This window comes from Micrasema longulum, unplaced genomic scaffold, assembly GCF_059751315.1.
Source record: "Micrasema longulum isolate JH-2025_06_02 unplaced genomic scaffold, ASM5975131v1 h1tg000309l, whole genome shotgun sequence".
In the NCBI taxonomy this organism is placed as follows: domain Eukaryota; kingdom Metazoa; phylum Arthropoda; class Insecta; order Trichoptera; family Brachycentridae; genus Micrasema; species Micrasema longulum.
The window spans coordinates 264,473-287,330 of NW_028277513.1; the positions used below are offsets into that span (position 1 = coordinate 264,473).

General features: G+C 34.4%; 1 protein-coding gene across 1 annotated transcript; it reads left to right on the top strand.

Annotated features, from left to right (window-relative positions):
* The first annotated feature begins 8,354 nt into the window (after window positions 1–8,354).
* On the top strand, window positions 8,355–22,232 carry LOC148282621 (CLIP domain-containing serine protease HP8-like). The gene is made up of 7 exons (XM_088224795.1): window positions 8,355–8,474; window positions 10,078–10,223; window positions 13,182–13,323; window positions 15,382–15,487; window positions 16,132–16,319; window positions 19,274–19,378; window positions 21,834–22,232. Exons 1-7 carry the CDS (start codon window positions 8,366–8,368, stop codon window positions 22,148–22,150), a joined length of 1,113 nt encoding a protein of 370 aa, XP_088080921.1. The 5' UTR covers window positions 8,355–8,365; the 3' UTR covers window positions 22,151–22,232.
* Window positions 22,233–22,858: the final 626 nt, after the last annotated feature.

Consider the following 22,858-nt stretch of genomic DNA (forward strand, 5'->3'; position numbering starts at 1 on the left):
ATGGTACCACGACAGAAAATCTACTATGGTGACAGAACAATGGGTAGTGTATTACCAAAACTGTACAATTTAACAGCAGCCAAAAATCGTGAAAAAAAAAACCTAATTTCATTTTTAAAAAAGTCAAAAAATTATTAAACAGCAAGTGAAACTTAAGTGTATAAATATATTTTATTCTTCAATTATTATCAAACTATGTACTTACTTATAAATTTAAAAAAAAAATGTAATGAAACCCGCAGACAAGCTTCGGCTTTGCGGGAACAAAAAATACAATTATGTATGTTACTTATTTGCTAAAATGAATAAAACTTAAAAAAAAAAAAAAAAAAAAGCTAATGAACCCACCGTGACCCGTGAGAATTTGGGTGAGCCAGCTTTCTACATTCTCCTGAAATCATAGGCATCAAAACATAAAAATACATTGTTAAGCTCAGTTCAGTTCAAACAATAATATTTTAAAGATTCCACTAACTACAGAAAGGAGTTTTTTTGTGATGGACTTTTAAAAATATCCTAATGATTCTTCGGAAAATCGCATTTTTTAATTAGAAATATATATATGGAGTTTAAAAAACTTTTTTGGGGGAATGTGTCCCTGAAGTTCCCGGTCTGGCCCTGAAATACAGTGTATTAATTTAATAAAAAAATAAAAACTTTTCTTTTTATGTTATTTTTATTTAATGTTATTTTATATACCATTTGGGTTGATTTTTATTATTTGTAAACTTCAATTTCGTTCGTTTGTTGTGTCTTAAAGTTTTGTAATATTTAGATTAAAATGTAGTACACACGTAGTTGGGAAATCAGATGTCACCAAAGGTTATCACAATTCTTGACCTTTTATAACCTGCTATATTTACAAACGGCATACACTAATGTCAATTTTATATTCCATAATCTACTGGCGGTATGTTGTACAATTTTTATTCATCTCCAGATGTCATCCACATGAATACAGTTCTGTATGGTTCTAAAAAAACCCGGACCATGGACTAAGTTTTTGACTCGATGGCTGCCCTCGAATCATAGACTAATTAAATTGTAATGGTTGCTATTTAATCTACGTTGGAAAAACTAAGAGCAGCTTTAATATTAGGTTGAAAGAACACGTAAAATGTAAAATCACCTCCCCTTTCAAATATAATCACTTTTGACTTTCTTTCGTTCATCACCAATTCGCTCTCCAGGCATGTATTATACATTCTAGAGACTATTTGTTGCCAATAACCCCTGCTGCTTGGGAACAGAACTGCATCATCAGCATACAACAAGTAGCTTGCAGAAAAATTATCAATTTTTTCTCCAATACCCATACATTCTTTCTCTTTCATACAGTTGTCCATGTATAGAAGCTCCTATCTGTAAAACTCGCCATTTTGTACTCTTCAACTTTCTAACTAATTACATACACGAATAACGGCACTCTTCGAATAATACAGGCTATCTACAGACCGTTTTAGAGACATAGACTTATTATTGCAGTCAAACTGAGAAAAATTACATCGAAAATTTTGACGTTCGCAATTTTTGACCACAGATCAATATAATATATGTACGTTTTTTAAAAAAAAAAATTTGTACGTTTTTATTTATTTTTTTATTAAAAACAAATAAAAATACAATATTACAACTAAATATATTTTATTTACATTAATCAAATACATATATTTACATTAACGTTTCCCATTACGTAAAAGAAAAAACAATTCTCGTGTACATAACGGGGAGTGACGTCTTACAATAGTTTATTTTATTTTAATTAATAATATTTTTAGGAGAACATAAATACATTACAAAAAATATATAAACGATGTTTTTAATCAGTGTTACATAAAAAAGAATTATAGATGTAATTTTTCACTTCTTTCTTAAATATATTGTATTCCTGACGGTGCCTTTTATAATCTTTGTTCATTTTATTACATAATAATATTCCTCTGTAAATATTTTTTATTACTTTAGGTATAACTAGGTGTTCAAATTTTATTTCCTCAACTTTCTAAAATAAATACATTACATAAAACAATAAAAAAACAATGTAATAATAATTATTCAATAATAACAATTGTAAATTAAAAAATATCTTCAATAATTATTTTAATATTATCTTAAAATATTATAATTATGAAACAGTTATTTAATTTTTTTGCAAAAGAGAGGAAAAACATTTTTGAGAAAGGAATATGGTAGTCTAGGCATTTATAGGGCTTATGACCCAAATTCTTTCACTATCTGTTGCAACATATTTAAATATGAACAATTCCATAGGGAGAAAATCATGCCAGTCTGCAAGCATTTGGACATACTCAAAACATTGTTGAAAAATATTATGGTTAACCTTTCTCTTACTGCCCAAAACATTAGCATGTTTGGGTGCTGTGTAGTCACTACACATGTAAAAAATGTAGAACATTCGTAGACCATTGCTTCAATTATTTATTGTTGAAGTCAAAAGTGATAATATTTAACAATATTTTGAGTTTGTTCAAATTTTTGTAGACAAGGACTGGATTCAACTCCATGGGGAGCTGTTAACATTAACATATTACACTAGAGATGAATAACATTTTAGAGAAGGTAATATAGAAGTCTAGGCATCTATAGGGCTTATGACTTACCATTGGCTGGTTCAAGTGGCCACTTTACACACTGTGTAACATTCACCATTCTGCCCATATTTGAACATCTATATTCCCTCAATTCGTTCATCTTTTAATGTAAATAAAGGTTTCAGCTCTTTAACTTTGCAAACATCAACAGATGAACGAATTGAGAGAATATAGATGTTCAAATATGTTACACAGTGTGTAAAGTGGCCACTTAAACCAGCCAATGACCGGTCATAAGCCCTCTAGATGCCTAGACTTCTATATTACCTTCTCTAAAATGTTCTTCATATCTGATGAAATATATTATGTTGGTGACAATATTTTTAATCTAATTCCTCAAAACATGAAAAACCATTAGCTCATGATCGTTGCGCAGGCGAAAGAATAGCCCCCGATGAAAGACGGGTAGCTACTAACTGGCGCCTGGGAGAAGTACTAGAAACTCTGTTCGTCTATTCATGCCAGTGACGCGTAAAATTGTCTATCTCCCGAATATACCAGTACCATCGAGCATGAGACGTAAATAGTGTATGAGGCAATTACGAGTATATTACTTTTTTACTGCGTACTCCGCAACATGCGATCTTTTTTTAATCTTTAAACCGTATTTCTTCGGATATCGACATCTTTCATATTAGTGAAAAAAAATCACAGAGATAGCATCCTTTTTCTTTAATTGCTGGGTATTTTTTTTTACCTTCTTTGCATATTTAAATTTTAGGATAAATTTTTTCGTGTTATGCATGCCTTGTAATGTACATAAACGTATATAAAATAAATAAATTGAAAAATACGATACATTGGTGCACTTTTTACTGTATTAGTGATTTATCTCCGATTTTCGATAAAATGCTTTTTCTGTTCCCGACACGCATTAATTATTTGATAAACAAATATTTTCACCGATGCATAAATGCATGACGCATGAGTGCCGAAAATCTCAACTCATAATTTCTAATATTTATGGAGATATAAATGTTATTAGATGCAATGTGTTCAAGGTACACATCACCGGGAAGTGAGAGATAATTTTGACACTTTATCCCTTTCTTGGTAATATATTCTATGGGATACATATGACCTCATTATTTCTCCTGAACTAAAAAATAAAAGTAAAACAGCATTCAGTTAAAACTGCTTTACTGATTCTTCTTCTTCTTTTAGTGCCTTGCCGGGTCCGCCCGACGTAGACGATCACTACAGCGAAAGCATATGTCCTGCGTTATGTCCTGCGTTGCATATGTCCTGCGTTGTCCTGCGCTAATTTTACATCGCGCAGCCAGGACGATTGCTTATAAAAGCAATCGTCCTGGCTGCGCGATGCTGGCGTCCCTTTTGATATTTTTGATCCAAATTCGAAAGCCATTTTCGTAATCTGTACAAAAATGTTTTTTCGTTGTGCCGAGATAAGGGTTAACTAGGTACAAGTGAATCCATCATGTGTAATGTTACCCCTCTTGACAAGTTATTGTGTCTCCCGAGAAGTCCGTGAAACAATAAAATATTTCATACATATCACCGTCCACCCGCTGTTATTAGCACAATTACAAATAACTATCGACGTGTTAAGCAACGTGATAAAAATTGATGATAAAAATGATAAAAATTTCTCACCATGGTTGTTTATGATAATCGCGATCACAATGCAACATCCGTAAACACGTAATATTAAATGTCAAAATATATACGTTTTGCGACGTATGATCCTGCTGCGCAATCACAAATTAAAATTTCACCGTAAATATGGAAAATATTCCATAACTGCTATTTTTATTTATTTATTTATTACATGCTATTCATTGCATTTGGCCAGTGGTTGGCAAGCCAAATATCAAGAAAAGCAGTCTCCATAGTAATTGTAATTCAATTTTCACTTTTTTGTATTAGATACTCATTATTTTGCAAACGCAATATATTGTATTATTTTTTATAGTAAACGCCGATTTTTCGCCAATGAACTGTATTTATTTACGAGAAAAAAAAATACAAACCGACACGAGCGTTGACTTAGAGATTACACACGCGTTGAATTATGACTGCGATAACTTAAGCATGTTTATTATTATTAATTGTGATCGCTCAAATGCTTAGCATGTTTTTAAGAACGTCGATAGTTATTTGTGATTAAGCTAATAGAGTCCAAGTTTATCACGGTGTTTTTCAAAATTTTATCGGGTCGGTAATTACAAAAAATGCGGCTATTGTGGTTGAGCTGCTGGAGGACTCTATCAGCTGTGCGTAGGGGAAAATTAGCCAAAAAAATCCAGGTAATACAAACACCAGGGGGAGGAGAATGTATTATAGGCAGAAACAAAAATAAGGCATTATTGTCTTATTAAAATTAGTAGGAAATACAACAAACCTACATTACATAACATAGCCGTTAATTATTAGTGAATAAGTGAATTATATTATTATATTGGTCACCCTAACGCTCTCTCTAAAATGTCTAAGATCTTGGCCAATTTATAAAGCGGCTAAACGTCGTAGGTCAGCCGTTTTGTAATTTGGCTAACCAATATGTAATCCGCCTAAAATGACGATCCGGCTGCGATAAATACACATTTATTGCCACGGAATATCCATCTAACATGGCTCAGCCTGTTCTAAGATGGAGATTGTTGATTTGAAATGTTTTTTAAACTGCAATATTTCGTTGTTCGTGTTACCTGAAGCGTGAGACTTATCACCTTGCCCTCATGTAAGGAAATTGAATGAATAAAATTCGTAAGAACTGTAGGATTTGATTGTTGAGGGTTGGAGCTCCAACCTTAGTTAGAGATGAACAGAAGACACGAAGTTTCTATTTAATCAATATTTGTTACATGGTGAATAAATCATCATCATCATTCCCTTTCCGCAACTTATGGCGCATAGGGCACTGCATTGGTACACCAATCGCAGCATATCTCGATAATTTTGTTACATGAAGGTGAAGATGATCAGGGACTATGAAATATTTTATATCAACCATGTCTAACAGTGTAAGTCACTCACAAAGCACAAGAGAGTATCTTTTTTTGGAGAGTTACAGTTATAACATTTACTAGATGTATAAATGTAGATTTGTAAACATTCAAAAAACATGTACCATTTATGAAATGTAGTAATTAAAAAAAAAATCTTTTTATTAAATAACTGAATGTTGCCATCGAATTTTTACTTTTCCAAAAATATCATAGAGGTAAATATACCGTTATTTCTAAATATTGCGCTTATTATTTGATTTAAACATTAAAAAATACATTTTTAGAACTATCACCATCGCTAGAAGTATGACTATTTGCCAGTAGAATGCCAGGTGTTTATACCAAGTCCTGTTTTTTTTACAATATTTTTAAACAAATTTTAGTCTAAAGTGACTCAGTCATATCTTTTTTCGTGGTTCAATAGATTTAGATTTACCAGTAAAACACAATATTTACTTTCGATCAAATGAATATTTATTGAAATAGGTAATATTTGTGTTTGCCAACTATCTTCAAGACATGAAAATCTTCATCTCAGATCTGAGGACAACCAGTACCTACATAAATTGAATATAAAACAAGAACCAGCTAGTGTCAATTTCAGTGTGGCAATAGTTAAAAATTGCGATTAACATAGGGAACTTTTTAGAAAATGCGTTTCACCTCTTCTTTTTGTGCATATTTTTAAAATTGTATCTAATATATTGTATACGTCCTAAGGGCTTTTACATGACAGGCAAAAAAATTTAATTCAAGCGTTTCATGGTATAGCAAGTCAATATGTCAAATTTATCTAATAAACCGATATTAGTTAAGTATTTAATTACATTTTATGGATAAACATAAATAAAAATTAAATACTTCATAAAGGTCGGTACGTACGTAATTAAAAGTGTTTAAAAAAAATTTAACAAAGGGCTATAATTATGTAATGGTTTATACACGAAAGCTAAAATTTGGGGTCTCCATAGTTTAGTTATTAGATTTTTGGACTTCATTGCATTTTTTTAAGATTTATGATAAACTATCTACTGTGTACTCTTTGTTAGATACCGTAGATCACGAATATAAGTGTAAGTTCTATTTCTTCGATTTCATCCTCTGTATCGCTTTGCAATATTTGTTAAAATATATTTTTTTAAATTTGTCTCTTTTCTATTATTCTGCTCATTTTACGAGCTACTTTCCTGATCTTTTCGGCTTTAATTAAAACATTTGAGCACTTCTTTCATTGAGTTGCTGTTTGGTGCAATTAAAATAAATATGTTTAAGTTAATACGACGTTGGTGAATATGTGGATAGCATAAGACATACTTCTAATATCTTAGATATACTGTGGACTAAATTCCCCGTATACTACGGATGTTTGATCCACTGGCTCTATGCGGCCATTTCGATTTTCTAATCAAACAAACACAAAAAGCTTAGTTCGTTCATGATAGTGATACTATTAAATTTAAACAGAATACACGTTGAGTGAAAGAACCGAACGCATAACTTAAATGTTTTTCCCTACCATCTTCCATGCCTATGATTTCAGGAAAATGCAGAAAGCTAGCTACGAACTCACCCAGATTCTCACGGGTCATGGTGGGTTCATGAGCTACCTGAATCGCTTCAAGATCTCCGAGATCAACAGCTGCCCATGCGACGGTGAGACTCCTCAAGATGTCCCTCACCTGTTGATGCATTCCTCCTTTTAACTCTCAGAGACAGCCACCGAAGGCGAGATGCAGAAGCCTTGGTGAAGAATTATGCGACATCCCATCGGTGATAGGTTATAAAGAACTCACACGAGAGGTTATTTCATACATGGTCAAAATAGTGCAGGCAATCGGCAGGATAAACCAAAGTAGGGAACGAAATGCCGAACACTCTTCTAGTGGAACGGAAGACTTTTTGACTTCTGTCAACAAGCCGGCTTCTTCTGAAAAGTTTTGAGTGGTTTCCTTTCCACATGAGCAAATGTTGAGAAGTTCCTGATTGACCCACTTTAGTATATCCTTCCTGATACCAACAGTTTAGCTAAATTTAAAGTAAAACAATTGCAGAAAAATCCACTGAAAATAAAATGGATGCACCGCGTGTAAGCTCTGTCACCGCCACCAGACATGTTTGCCTTATGAGACCTTCTTCGTGTTAGCTGGACGCAATTCTAGTGCCTTTACTTTTACGTGCAGGGCACTTGATCAACTGTACCCATCTGAACCACGGTCAGCACCATGACCCTACAAGTTATAAAAAATTTGCCTACATAAATAACTTTGGTGTGGAACTATTTCATTTTATGAATTAAGTAAAAGTCCTCCTATAATTATTAGAAGTATCGTTTATGACATCAATATCAACATTACTTTCGACATAATTATATTATCCTAACATAATCATTTCGCTGCCCTAGTTCTTGTATGTTCAATAGACCATTTAAAAAAATTGAGTTATGAATGCCAACATGTTCATTATCTTATTACGCGTTCATGTAGCCAAAGAATTGTTATTTTTTCCGTTATTAAATAGTGTGTTCAGAATTATTTTATTGCTAATCTCCTCACTGATTTGACTTATTTGAATTTAAAAATAAATAAAATGTCTTTTGTACAATCTGCAAAATGGTCGATTGAACATAAAAGAACTAAGGCAGCGATTTTCAAAATTTATATAAAGTTTGAAAATATTTATGTTAAGAAAAATAGGGAAAACGTAAATGTTTTTCATGCACATGGTATCATTATTGAGCGTCGCAATGTCTTCATTCTCCGAGTAGGCGATATTCAGTACCCAACCATGTTTATATTGAGCGAGGTGAAGAGACGGCGCGTTCCGACTGAATGTAACAAAACATGGCCAATTTCCGTTTCCCTCATACTCCTGCTGGTTGCAGAAATATCTGCCCGTGAGTACTAAAAACTTACCTAATATACTTCTCCGCCGTAGTCTCCACGAGTCCGACGATGCCCGCTGGCGAAAAGGATCATCGGTGAAATAAACAAATAATGCCACCATCTTGTTTACGATTGTATTATCTTGTACACAAGGTGGTAGAACGCGATGGTTTACAAAACGAAACATTTCAATTACGTTTACATATATATTAAAATCCATTTTTAATGTATTGTTATAGATCCTTGCTTTTACTCGTCGGCGCCCGCCGGCGCCAGTTCGCTCACGTTGTATTAGGGAGAAATCATTTAAGTAATTAATTAGTCGTGTCGTTTATCAATAAGATGTTTTGTTTATCAAAAAAAATTTTTGGGATGGAAGTATCTATTTAATCGGGATTAAAAATAGCTTGCTCTATCGACTAGCGCTATTTATTTACTTAATTTTATTCAACTATTTACATACATTAGATTATTGCGAAGTAGACTTGAGAGTGGCTCGACGATTTGGGGACCGTATGAGTTGAAGTACTTTCTTATGGTGGAGAGGGTTCAGAAGAAATTTCTTCGTTTTCTCTACACGAGGGAGGGCGGATGTTATCCGCGTAATGAGCGTAACTGCGATGATGAATTGAACTGACCAGATTGGGCTGACTGACGTTACCATGCCTTGTAGTACCTTTATTAACCCCATTCCTTTATTCTCCATGTCTCCATGGTGGGAATGGAATTTGTGTCCTCCAGGACGTTGGTTTTATGTGTAATACCGTTGCTCTTTCAGAATACGATGTATTGTACTAAATGTTATTAAGCATTTTTATTAAACCACTTAACGACTTTTCTATGTCTACCGGTTTCAAGACATACCCGTCTCTTCGTCAGAACACCAATTAAATCAACATGCAAAACCCACTATACACCTTCACCATAGTTGTTGCACAAAAATATAAAACCAACATGACATGCATTTTTATAAGCACGTGCACTGATTAGGACAAACATGCACTGATTAGGTTAAGAAAATATTTTATGTTGTGGGAGAAATAGTTTAAAAAAGAGGGAGTTGATAAAGGGAGGGGCATGAGTTTAATAGGTATAGGGTATCCATTACAATGGAACATCGTATAATGAGCTGTATTAAAATGTTATTTGATTATTGATCAATGTAACACAATTTTTTAAAGCTTTCCTAATGTGAAATATTTACGAATTATTTGCTTTTAACCCGTTATTATTTATATGTAAGATTTTAACTCCTGTATCTATATTAAAGTAAAACTGTTGGTTTAACTGGTGTCCTGACGAGGAGACTAGTATGTCTCGAAACCGGTAGACAAGAAAAAGTTGGTAAGTGGTTGTATACAAATAGTAAATAACATTTAGTTTAAACTTAATGTTATTAACTAACTTTGTGGTCAAAGATTATTCTTTGACCACAAAGTTAATGCTTTGAATATATATAATACGATGCATTGTATTCAATACCAAATACTGAGTTGCTTCTTAGGTCGTTGTTCTGATTTCTGATAAAATCGTTTGGCATGTGTATTTGTCATCGATCACCAGGTTTTGACCCCATAATTGTGATCTATTGCTAATACTTTGTTGCTTTTTCAGAGAACGCCAAGTGTGACCCAAAGAAATGTATACTTTTGGCAAACTGTGGAATATTTCAACCCCTTATTAAAACGAGGCCCATTCCTCCAAATATTGCAAGCTTCCTACGACAAACACACTGTGGGTTTGAAGGGAAGGACCCGAAAGTAAGTTAAACCATTTATTGGTTGCTAATAATTGCTCCTTCTATCATTCTTTATTCTCATCCGATTACTAATTCATTCGGATGAATGATTTTAGTAATCGAATGCATTCGATTATTTTTATTCAAACGAACCATCTCTACAGCACAGTAATATAAAAAGATCAAACAATGACCAAAAAAAAATTGATTTAATATGTTAAATAATTGAAAAATCACCATAGAGTTTCCAATTAAAATCCTCCCGTCTAAGGAAAATCGAGTCCAGAATCCAAAATTGATTTGTTCATTATGAAGAGCTTAACACGCTTCTCCAAAATATTGGAGGCTGTGCATTGAAAAAGAAACGCCTCTGAGCAAAATTCCTGCTGGTTTTACGTATTAAGAAATAAGGAAGTTTAGCGGTTAAAAAATAATTTAAGAGAGAGGTTTTAAAATAGATGCCCCAGAACTACCCAGCCAACTATTTTATAGGTTGCATTGGATTGAAACAGACCAAAGTACGCAGTAAGTTGAACCGGGTCGTGGTCTCGTGGCTAGTATCGCGGACGCACAGAACAAAGGCTCGAGGTTCGAACCCCACTCTACCACAAATTTATTCTCATGTTCTAATAGAGAATTATTTACGACTCGTTAAAAGTGGCCCCCAAAATTGATATATTTGGTTAAATCATAAGAACCTTAATATTTCTTCCAACATTGACACTGATGGACGCTGTAATACGATCCGAAATATCGGTAAAGAAAACGAACGACCCACGGCATAATAACCTAAAAAAGCTTATCGGGTTTACCCGATATATATATTTCATTATTTATATTTCATTAAAAAAAAGAAACTAAGAATCACAATATCCAGAATGCCTCAAAGAGAGCAGAAGAGATGATAATGCAAAAAATGACAGCACAAAAACTAAAAAAGGTTTGCGTTAAATGCTAGCAATAGATTTAATCGTGATTCCTTGTTTAACTCTTAAAAGGCTGTGGTAAATAATCCCTTCGCTCGTGGTGATGTAACATCGTGTTACCACTAGTAAAATATGGAATATTTAAAGTTCAGACTTAAATAAACATATAATGTAGCCCTGTTATTAATAAATTAATAAATAAATTTAAAATCCCAAAATAAATTTTAAATCATAAATACGCCGCTCATATTACGCACGTGCGTCCCCTATCACTGTCATCAACCGACTGAAGACTTAATAGGTTTTACACAACATCCGCCAAAAAACAGCATCTTTGTCTTTTTTGTTTTGAGTTCTATCTTCATGCTCTCTCTTATGCAGATGTGTTGCTGAATTAGCGGACATCCATTCTTGGCGTACCAAGGATAAATATTTTTTGTACAGTCATAAAATTTTTACTTTCCAAATCCGGTGTAAATTGTCCATTTGAAGATTACAAAAATACGATTTCATCACTTCAAAAAATAAGAGAGACATAAAGAGTCTCGTGTTGTTATGTCGACTAGTGTGACATCACAGCCACACAAGATTTGATTTTGCCATGAAAATACATTACTTAATCTATCGAATTGGTGAGCCGATTTTCTTGTCACGGTACCTACAAACAGATTCATTGACAAAGATCACTGTTCTTACTGACGAGACGTCAATTTTTTGTTTAGAACATCATTAAGACAATCATGATTTACAATCAAAACCCATCCACAGCTGTGAAGGCTTAGAGATATGGGGAGTTTTCCGTGAAGAAAACCCTTTTACACGTTTTTTTTGTTTGTTTGTTTGTATCACCACCATCATCCACTGAAAGACATCATCCTCATCCCGTCATCCGCTGGCAGGTCCCGACCTTGAGGCTTTGTAATTCTCGATCTTTTCACTCGATGACATGCTTTGTCCATCTCAGTGCCTCGATTATGAACGTTATCTTCATCAGTATATATCGAGACGGTATACTTAACTTCTGTACTATCTGTATCTTACCTCGGTATGTTCTACCTACTTGTCATATCGACATCATATGCTTGAAACAAGCCAATGGATGACCGTCATTAACATTTAAAATAGTTCTTATTTAAATTTTAAATAGGCTTCCATAATAAAACGCGCTCACTTCAAAGCGATTATAAACTCCAATGAATCCTAATTCAAGCAAAAATGCTCGCTTGAACACGAATTTTGCATGACTTTTGGAAATCACCAAGACGGTACACTTAACGATTGTCTGTATGTATCTACCGATCGACTACAATGCCGGCTCCTTTAACATCTCGATATATACACTTGGAAATATAGTAAAAATATAATAACTAAATTATTTTTTTAGAGAGGTAACTTTCTGACGCATATAATCTGTGTTTGACGCCTAGATACTCTTATTTGTTAATAGGAGAGAATCTAGCGACATTATTTTCACATCTAGGCGTTTGTTTTATTAAAGTGACAGTTATGTAGGAATTAAATTCGACTTCAAAACTTACTTATTTCTCTCTCATATTTTTAATAGGCTATTAAGAAAAAATATATCAACCTGAAAACGATTAAAAATTTTAATAAATCATGATTAAAAGAAAAATTGCTCGATGGAACAAAATTGTTGACACTTTTAATGCGTAGATAAACGTATCGAGGAGTTCTAGACCCGTCGGTATAAAATGATGTACTTACATCAAAACTTGATGGTCACTTTTATCTTTAACTATGACGTCATACTGAAGCTATGTCATTTTAGAGCGTAGATATGTGTACCGTGACGTACGTTTCCCCTTGATTCATATCGATGTACCTACCCAAAACTTAAAGTTAAAGGGAAGGTAGTATATCTTTATAATTGCTAGAGGGAATTTATCTTCAACTATACCATCAAGGTGAAGGTATGACGTCTTTTTCTTCCTATCATAATCGAGGCCCTGATAGTAAAAAGTGAATCCCAATTTCAACTAGCTATTTTCAAGAATGTATTCTACAAAACGTTTTCATTATTTTGTGACGGCCAGGTTTGCTGTGTGAAGACAATAACCAACCCGCTATTGCCGACCAGAGCAGAATGCGGACAGAATGTGGAGGATAAAATTGTCGGTGGGTTGGCGACAGATATTACCGATTTCCCCTGGACCGCTCTCCTCGAGTACACCAAGCGTAAGAGATTAATGGCAATTATTTTTAATGTATGTGCAATATTTAGATGCATCAGCGTGTGAACCGATTCCTTATAATGGAAAAACTACACCAGTACTAACGTATTAAACTTTTTGTTAGTAAAAAACATTTTTTTTAAATACGTAGAGATCATAAAATACTCCGGAAAAATCGTCAGATGTAAGAGTCAAAGAAGTCTGATTGTTCAAACATGTAATTTTCCAGACTGGCTGGATTTTCTCCCTAGGGAGTTGTTCATATTTAAATTTGTTGCAACGGAGAGGAAAATCATTTTTGAGAAGAGAATATTGGAGTCCAGGCATTTACAGGGCTTACGACCTGTCGTTGGCTGGTTTACTTCACAAAAGTCGACAGGCAGAAGAGTTGAGGAAATGTGGATGTTCAAACATAGACAGAATGGTGAATGTTACACAGTTTGTAAAGTGGCCACTTAAACCAGCCAATGACAGGTCATATGCCTGTAAATGCCTAGACTTCCATATTCCCTTCTCAAAAATGTTTTCCCTCTACGTTGCAACAAATTTAAATGTAATATTTCGATTTGGACGAAATCTGGATTTTTTGTTATTCATCATCATTCCCTTTCCGCACCTAATGGTGCATAGGGCACTGCATTGGTACGCCAATCGTAGCCTCCGTGGTGTAGTGGTTAAGACGCTTGACTCACACACGGAAGGTTCCGGGTTCGTTTCCCGGTGAGAACACAAAAATTAAAAAATGTGATTTTTCTCAAGCCTGGGTGTTCTGTGATGTAATTCACCTCTGTAAATGGGCCTCCTGGCCTGTTGTGGTGCAAAAATAAATAAAATAAAATAAAGTATCTAGATCATTTTTGTTACATGAAGGTAAGATGCTCAGTCTTACGCTTCAGGGACCAGTCCGGGGACCTTTATAGTAAATATTTCATATCAACCATATATTTTATATCAAATATGTCCTGAACCCAGGACCTCTTGCATGGTAGGCAAACGCGCTGACCACTACAGCACGAGGCCGACAACTTTGTTATTCTTCAAAAAAAAAAAAGAATATTATTCAATTAAAACCTCTACAAATGGAGGTGTTACAAAATTATACGAATTAGAGAAAATGAGAAAAAAGTCTTGGCGGTCCATGTGTTGCCCTATAATACTAAGTTCAAATTCCCACCTTAAAAGTAACGATACCTTGTTGTGGTACTCTCAGAAATATAATGTTCCTTCTTCTTCCTCTTCCTCATCATGCTCATGATCATGCAATCTGTTTATACAGGATATCAATCTTGGACCTGTGATTCCGACATCCAATTTTCTTTCCATCTCTCTGACTATCGCCCTGGTGGTAAAAATCATGCTAAGCATTTGAGCGATCACAATGAACAATAATGTAAGAACATGCTTAAGTTATCGCAGTCATAAGTCAACGCGTGTGTAATCTCTAAGTCAACGCCCGTGTCGGTTTGTTTTTTGTTTTCCTCGTAAATAAATACAGTTCACTGGCGAAAAATCGGCGTTTACTAAAAAAAATAATACAATATATAGCATTTGCAAAATAGTAAGGAGTATCTGATCGGTAATTGATTAGTTATTTGAATCGGGTTGTGGTCCCGTGGCTAGTGTTGCGGACTCACGTATCAGAGGACCGAGGTTCGAACCCCACTCTACCCCAACTTGGTTTCCATTTTCTAATAGTGAGTTATTTAAAACTCGTCGAAAATGGCCGCCAAAATTGAAATATTTGGGGAAATGATAAGAACGCTAATATTTCTTTAAAAAAAAAAATCTAATGCATAAAAGTGAAAATTAAATTATAATTAACATGGAGACTTTTTTTCTTAACATTTGGCTTGACAACCGCCGCCGCCGGCTAAATGTAATGAATAGCATAATAAATAATTAATAAATAATTAAAAATAGCAATTTTGGAATATTTAACATTATTACACCGGTGAAATTGAAATATGTGATTGCGCAGTTATTTATGATTGAGCTCCTGGTAGTTAAAAAAAGTAAAGCTGTGAAACGAAAAAGTTTAAAATGTTTTTTTGGTTTTGTTTAGCAAACGGAAAGGGCTTCCACTGTGGAGGGTCCCTGATATCAGCTCGATACGTCATTACAGCCGCCCACTGCATCCAAGGAGCTTCTATCACCCCTGGCATCACACTGTAAGAATCCTTTATATTATCATAATCATTTCCATAATCAGTACCAGTGGCGAACGGTGATTTTATTTACAGGTAAGCTATAAAAAAAAGATTTATTTGTAACCTACATAGTAGGTACATAATATGAGGTATATATTATATACTATAAATTGCGATTTATTCTGTAATTTTGTGTGATACAAATACTATTATATATGAAATCAACTCAAATGACGTAATTTTGTGATATATTATATTGTGTATCTTTGTTATCCATTAATTTAACACATAACTTATATAAACGTTTGTAAAAAATAGCACAATGAATTCAGTCAGTTTTAAGCAGATATTCTCATAAGGATTGAAATGTCAACTGTCCGATTTGTTCTAGCAATGAATAATGCCAAAAATGGCCGCGTCGAGCGCCACATGAGTTGCGAGTCATATGTCAAAAGTATCATCTCAAAGAAAAATAGTCCATGTTTGAAATACTGTTTTTCAAATCGAGAGTCTTCAAGGAATTTGTGTAATTTGCAAGTTTACTCTTGGTGAAAAATCTCGCCACTGGGTTTAAGATGTTAAAAATATAGTAAATATAGTAGGGTCATACCCACCTCTAGTGTCTGAGAAATCGACGCACCCCAAGTAACATATTAAAATTTCAGGACTAGTGTGCGATTAGGGGAGTGGGATATAGATTCTGAAAACGACTGCAACGAGGGCATATGCTCCAACCCCCCGGTGAATGTTCCCGTAGAGTCCGCCACGGTACACGAAGGATACGACAGCAGCAACCCTTCGCAGCCCAATGACATCGCTCTCGTGAGGTTGTCCCAGCCTGTGACAATGACAGGTAAATGAAGCAAATGTTTCTCGTTTCCCGGCGGAATATAAAATACAGTCAATATTAGGAAAAAAGTAAATGAAAAAATGGAGTTCAGTTATCTGCCAAATATAAGTTTAATTATTTATTTAACTTTTTGTACATAATGTTATTTGTACATTGGCGGGCTTATTGCCAAATGGCAATTTCTTCCAACCAACCAATAAAATAAAAGTTTTATTTTTATAATTCAAGTTACAGAACATATTCAATAGAAAAAAATATTAAAAAGCCAAAGATATATAAAAATAGAAATAAACGTATTTGTTTATAAACCTTAAATCAAAACTATTACTCAATGGGGAAAAGGAAAAAAGAGGAAAGAGGAAAAGAGGAGAGATTAAGGAAGAGAAAGGAAATGTTTCTTCAGACGTGATTTAAACAGAGATAATGTAGTAACATCTTTGATGGTGGATGGGAGATGATTCCCCAGTCGAGCCGCATGGACACTATATGAGTTAGAGAAGAAAGAGAAATTGTGGATGGGTATTAAGAGAGTGCCTTGAGAATTAGAACGAAGAGGTTAACCATGAACCGATAAGCGTTGAAAATATTAAAGCAGGTATATAGGAGCGTTAGAACTATGAAGTACATTGAACAGAAGTGAGAGGGAGTGATAGTCTCTCCACTGCCTAATTTTTTTAGCCCTTTCAGTTGCCTACGATAATCAGAAATGTGGTCATATTTCCTAAGACCAAAAATGTACCTTATGCATGTATTCTGAATTGGGATTATTTTTTTAAATTTTAAAATCATGATTACTTTGTTTTCAAACAATGCGTCTCTTTCAGTATAGCCTCACTTAAGCTCGAGTTTCCTAGGACAGCGGTGCCCGTATTTTAACGGCCGTAGTGAACATTAATGCGATTGACAGCCGTCGTAACGGTGACTAGAGAGTGGTTTCCTATAAAAATGGTGTTGATAACACCGTTAAAAAATAAAATCACTCTCTAGTCACCACTACGACGGCTGTCCACCGCATCACCGTTCACTACGGCCGTTAAGATACGGGCACCGCTGTCCTAGGAAACCCTAGCTTTACCGAACGTTCACGGAGACTGGACCGCCGGCGCTGTGCACGTGCAAACCACGAGCCCACTGCGTGATATCGCATGATTGGCCCATTGCACACCACGGCAAAAATCTACCCGGCATAATAAAATACAATGCGGGGATCGATATTTATTATTTTACAATTATTTATTTAGTTAAGCCCGGCAAACGCAATAACCAGTACACTATGAGACCGACTAATCTCCAGTCAATTTCCTTTTCCAGGATTTTTACCTGAGAGTACTCGCTCAATTTAAAAAATGATTTTGATAAAATTATCATTAAAATCTCCTTTGTTAAGTTTTACTATATTATTTGAATCGGGTTGTGGTCCCATGGCTATTGTTGTGGACTCACGGATCAGAGGTCCAAGGTTCGAACCCCACTCTACCCCAACTTGATTTCCGTGTTCTAATAGTGATTTATTCAGAACTCGTTAAAAATAGTCACGAAAATTAAAATATTTGGGTAAATTATAAAAACGCTAAAACCTATTTTTTTTTTTTTTTTTTAAATAATATATTAATCGAGGCGTTTTTATTGATATTTTTATCAAAGTCACTAACTATGGAGTTTTATATTTAAAAAAAAACACAAAATAGATTCGTTTGTATCTATTTAAATTTGATATAAATATTTATCAAATTTAAATAGGTACAAACGAATCTACTAAATGTCAGTACACTATAATTTTATCGTGCCGGTTAAAATCAAGATGATATGTGTGAAATAAGCTATTCTCCGTCGGGTATCATGCGGCTGGTTTGTTTATTTGGAAATTATTGTAATAATGAAGAGACTTTGGTATCTTTTTTGTCTTGTGTCATATCAGGTGACCCCGTTGTGACAATCACTTCTTAAAGGGCCTCTCTGTCTTGCGCTGCCCGGAATAACTCTTCCACGCATCTCATTCCGGTCCAGTCTCTTATGCTGCGCAGCCAAGACGTTTGCCTTCTGCCAGGTTCACGTTGTTCCTCAATCTTGGCCATTAGTACGAGATGAAGGATTTTATACTTGCCTCAACGCAGGATGTGACCCAGATAGGAGAGCTTGCGGACTTATATACATTTAAACAATTGTCTGTTGTAATGAGCTCTCCTCAGGACCTCTACATTGCTGACCAAATCTGTCCACGGTATACGAAGCATTCTTCTGTAAAACCACATCTCGAATGACCTTGACTGGTTTATAGTGTGTGCTTTCAAAGTCCAGGTTTCTGAGCCATACAACAGAACATACCAAAGATATCCCTTCACCATTCTCTGTCTGAGTTTTTAAATTAACTTATCATGGCAGAACATTGTTCTCATGTTGTTGAATGTGCTACGGGCTATTTTGATCCTGCATTTTGCCTGCACATCTTTGTCTACTAACTTTGTAATAGTACTGCCGAGGTATTTGAATTGGTCCACCATCTCCAACAGTTAATTTCCTAACCGTAAAGTAATGCTTCAGTAGTCTGCTCTGCCAAATTCCATCCACTTTGACTTTTTAATGTTTATGCTTAAGCCCAATTCCTCTCCTTCATCATTTATCTTAATAAAGGTCAGCTATCTTATCAGCCAAGATGACTTTATATAAGAGATAAAAACATTTGGTAAAATATTAATTATTTTTCCCTTGTCAAGCCGTGGTAAAATTAAACAGTATGTATGTCAAACAGAACAGAAACCCTCAACGAGTATTTTCAACCTGATGACTTGACTTTGATAAAAAAAAAACCTGAAGATTGGTCCACTTCAAAGTGTATTTAGGTACTGGTTCGTGCGTTTGCCTGCCATGCCAAGGTCTACATGAATATTTGTTTGTTTGGTCCTTTTAGGTTTTGAAACACCAAAAAAAAAAGCCATCCATTGCCCATTTTCTTTCAGACTACATAAGTCCAGTATGTCTTCCTCTGATTAGCCTAAATGCTGCTTTGAGACCTCAAGTTGGACAGAACTTGACTGTGGCCGGATGGGGCCAGACAGAAACCGGTGAGACTATTTATTTTATAATTAAAACATTTCCTTTTGCGTTATTAATATCTCCAATTCGTATTAACCACCCCAATTATTATTCGCAAACCGGTTGGGAGGCTACTAACTCACCATTACGACTCATACTAACTTAGAATCACTCGCGTTACTGCGTATATTAGCAGTTTCCAACCTGGCAGGCGTAGACTAAGGCACCAGTTTAAAAAATTTTAAAAAACATACCATACTATCAACATATATTTTTATTTTATATCGTAACGTAATAGTGAAAATTCGGCGATTGAACGTTTATTTTTTGGTTTTTCCTACTGAAAAATACAATTTTTTCATTATTTAAAACGTATCTGCATTAGGAGTGATAAAAGAATTTTAAGCTGAAACCGTTTTACAAAAAAAATAATTGTTACTAAAAAAAACAGTTAAACAGCAACATTTATTTTTCGAAAACAGCTGTAACAGCTTTATAAAAAAAGAAACTGTTACGTATTGAATAATGTCAGGATATTAAATGACCTGTTAGAAAAAAGCAGTTTAAATGTGCTTGGGCAAAATCGTAGCCATATCCCCTCCCCTCTCCTCTACTAAAATAACAGTTACTTGTACCAGATTTTTTGCCTACATCTCAACTGTCATTTAGAAACAATTTTATTTGTGATCGGTTACTGTTACTGCTACTTATTTTGAATAACTGAAATGCCCATCTCTAGTCTATATTATTGTTTATATTTTTAAAAATAAACAGTTGTGAGGCGGGGAATTTTTATTTTTTCAGAATGGCGCAGAAAACAAAATTTCAGGGTGGTCGAAGGATCGAGCATGAAGATTCGAAACCGCGGACTTATATTATATATTTTTTTAAAGAAATTAACAGAAAAATGAAAATAAGTAAAAGAAAGAATATAATATGAATCAGACGGGACATGAATCAGATTAGATAAATATTTTTAGAAGGTGAAATTTGATTTATTTATTATGGGTAGCTTCAATGATTTTGAATCTTTCAAAATTATCCAAACAATGACCACTCATATGTAAAATTTGGAAAATGAGAGTGCTTCCGTGATATTCAGCTCACACGAGGCGAGATATTATCTCATGCTGGAGAAGGATCAGAATAAAATTCTGAGGTACCTCTACATGGCACATAGCACCACAGCATTCCTCTCGGGCATGCTGGGGAACAGTTTGCAACTTTTTTAGGCTGATAGGATGTTATATCGAGATCTCCGCCATTTTGGAGAGAATAATCCTTTATGTCATCGATGGATATCTCTGACATCATCAGCACATACTGTTTTATCTGACAGCTTCCAGAACCAGCGTGCCTCTGCTTATGCCAATTGAAAAAGCAGTTAGGCAGCTGAACAAGATCACTTTGAAGATCAATATCTTACAGATCAGTGTAACGATGTTTAAGAGGCAAATACTATCGGTATGGGAGTGAATTGTACCTTCATAATATCGAGCCATCGCTCAAAGATTCCTTTTATTATTATTTATTATGTATTTATAAATTTATTGCAAAAAAATATATATACATACTTAATAACAGGGAATCTATATAAAACCAATTAGTGTAAAATGAAAACGGAGTGTTCTCTGTTTATGATAGTCTCCATCTAACATGGCACAGCCTGTTCTAAGATGGAGATTTTCTATCTTTAGAGCATAAGAAGTCCTATACTAATAAAACAATAACATAAAAATGAAAAACTAAAACCACTTAATTATAAATGCCTAGCTAATCAAATGTAAGAAATTAAAAATCGTTATAATACAAATATAAAGTATACATATATATGTGCCAAGAATACATGTTACTTAAACATAAATAATATAGTATAGTATATAATAAAACAAATATAAAGTAATGAAATACATAAAAATATAAATAATATGTGTACCAATTGTATAAAGTACTACATTTTTTGATTTACAAATATTTTTCAAAAAAATCTGTCGCTACACTATTCATACGTGCAGTTATTTTTATTTTAAAATTTGTTTTACATTTTGAGTCTTTTATATTTGGCAATAAATCATTAAATATTTTTGGAGCAATTACATTGTATTGCTTTTTGCCAAAGTCGGTTGATACAAATGGGACAATACAGATCATTTGTGTTGCTGAACGAGTGTTTATATTTTGTTGGGTTCTTTTGACCTCACTTAATTTATCATAAAATTTAAGTAGTAAGAACCTCACAAACAATTGTCTTACATCCAATATCTTTAACTCAGCGAATAGACCTTCCGTTGAATACCTCAAGGGTTTTTTGAGAATGATCTTCATGATCCATTTTTGTGCTATTTTTACTGGTTCAAGGATTGAACGAGAGCAACCTCCCCAAGCTAAATTACAATATGATAGTTTGCATAGTTTTTCGATGTTATTTTGGTATTCCCAGATATGTTATTTCATGTTGGTACTCTTGTTACGCTTCTTTCACAGCATCAGATTCCAAAGTGAAGCTGAAGGTGGTCGTCCCCGGCGTGGACTTCGCGCGGTGCAGCGAAACCTACAGCACGTTCGGGGTGACGCTGGCCAGGACGCAGCTCTGCGCGGGCGGCCAGAAGGGCCGCGACTCCTGTCGGGGCGACTCGGGGGGCCCGCTGATGTCCCTGCACGAGGAAGGGGATAACCAGAACTGGTTCCTGGACGGCGTGTCCAGCTTCGGCCCGACCCCGTGCGGATCCGCCAACTGGCCCGGCATATACACGAGGATCGCCTCCTACAGCGCATGGATCAACGAAAATGTGAAACCCTGAAAACAGAACTTTGTTCCAACGACTTGATGATATCTTTTATCTTGTAATATGACTCAACAATAAACAGTTTATATTATATACATATGATCAAGTTTTGTTTCCCGCTTATTTTTTATTATTTATTTATCATAATATATATTATAATCAGTGATATATTATGATTATAATCAAACCACCTATCTTTGTCACTCAGCAATACCGCGTATACACAGACTATAGTCCTTAAAACTATAGCTTGGAATAACAGTTGTTAGCAAAAGTGACGACATAACGTTGTAGTGACGTCTAAGGAGTCATTTATATTGACACACGAAAAATCATTCGTTTCTGGCATGGTATTTTTTTTGTACAATGCTTGACATATAAATGAACATAAATATATAAAATCAGCTTTAAAACTAAAAAAAATCAAATAAACCTAATTATTAACGTCGTTCCTACAAAGTTACTGCAAAAACGTTAGAGATGGGACAAATCGATCAATGTAAATTGATCGAATAAAAAAATGATTCATGTGATGTTGTTCATGAAAAAAAGTATAAATGTCTTATTTTTTGGTGAATAATTGTGTTAAACACACTATAACAGGCTTGTTTTTGCGTCTTTATATCAATTTTCGGAAACAGAGTTTCATGTTTGCATGAAAAATCTGATAAAATCGATTTGATCGGTACATGATCAGTGATCAGTAATTTCTATCACTATTGA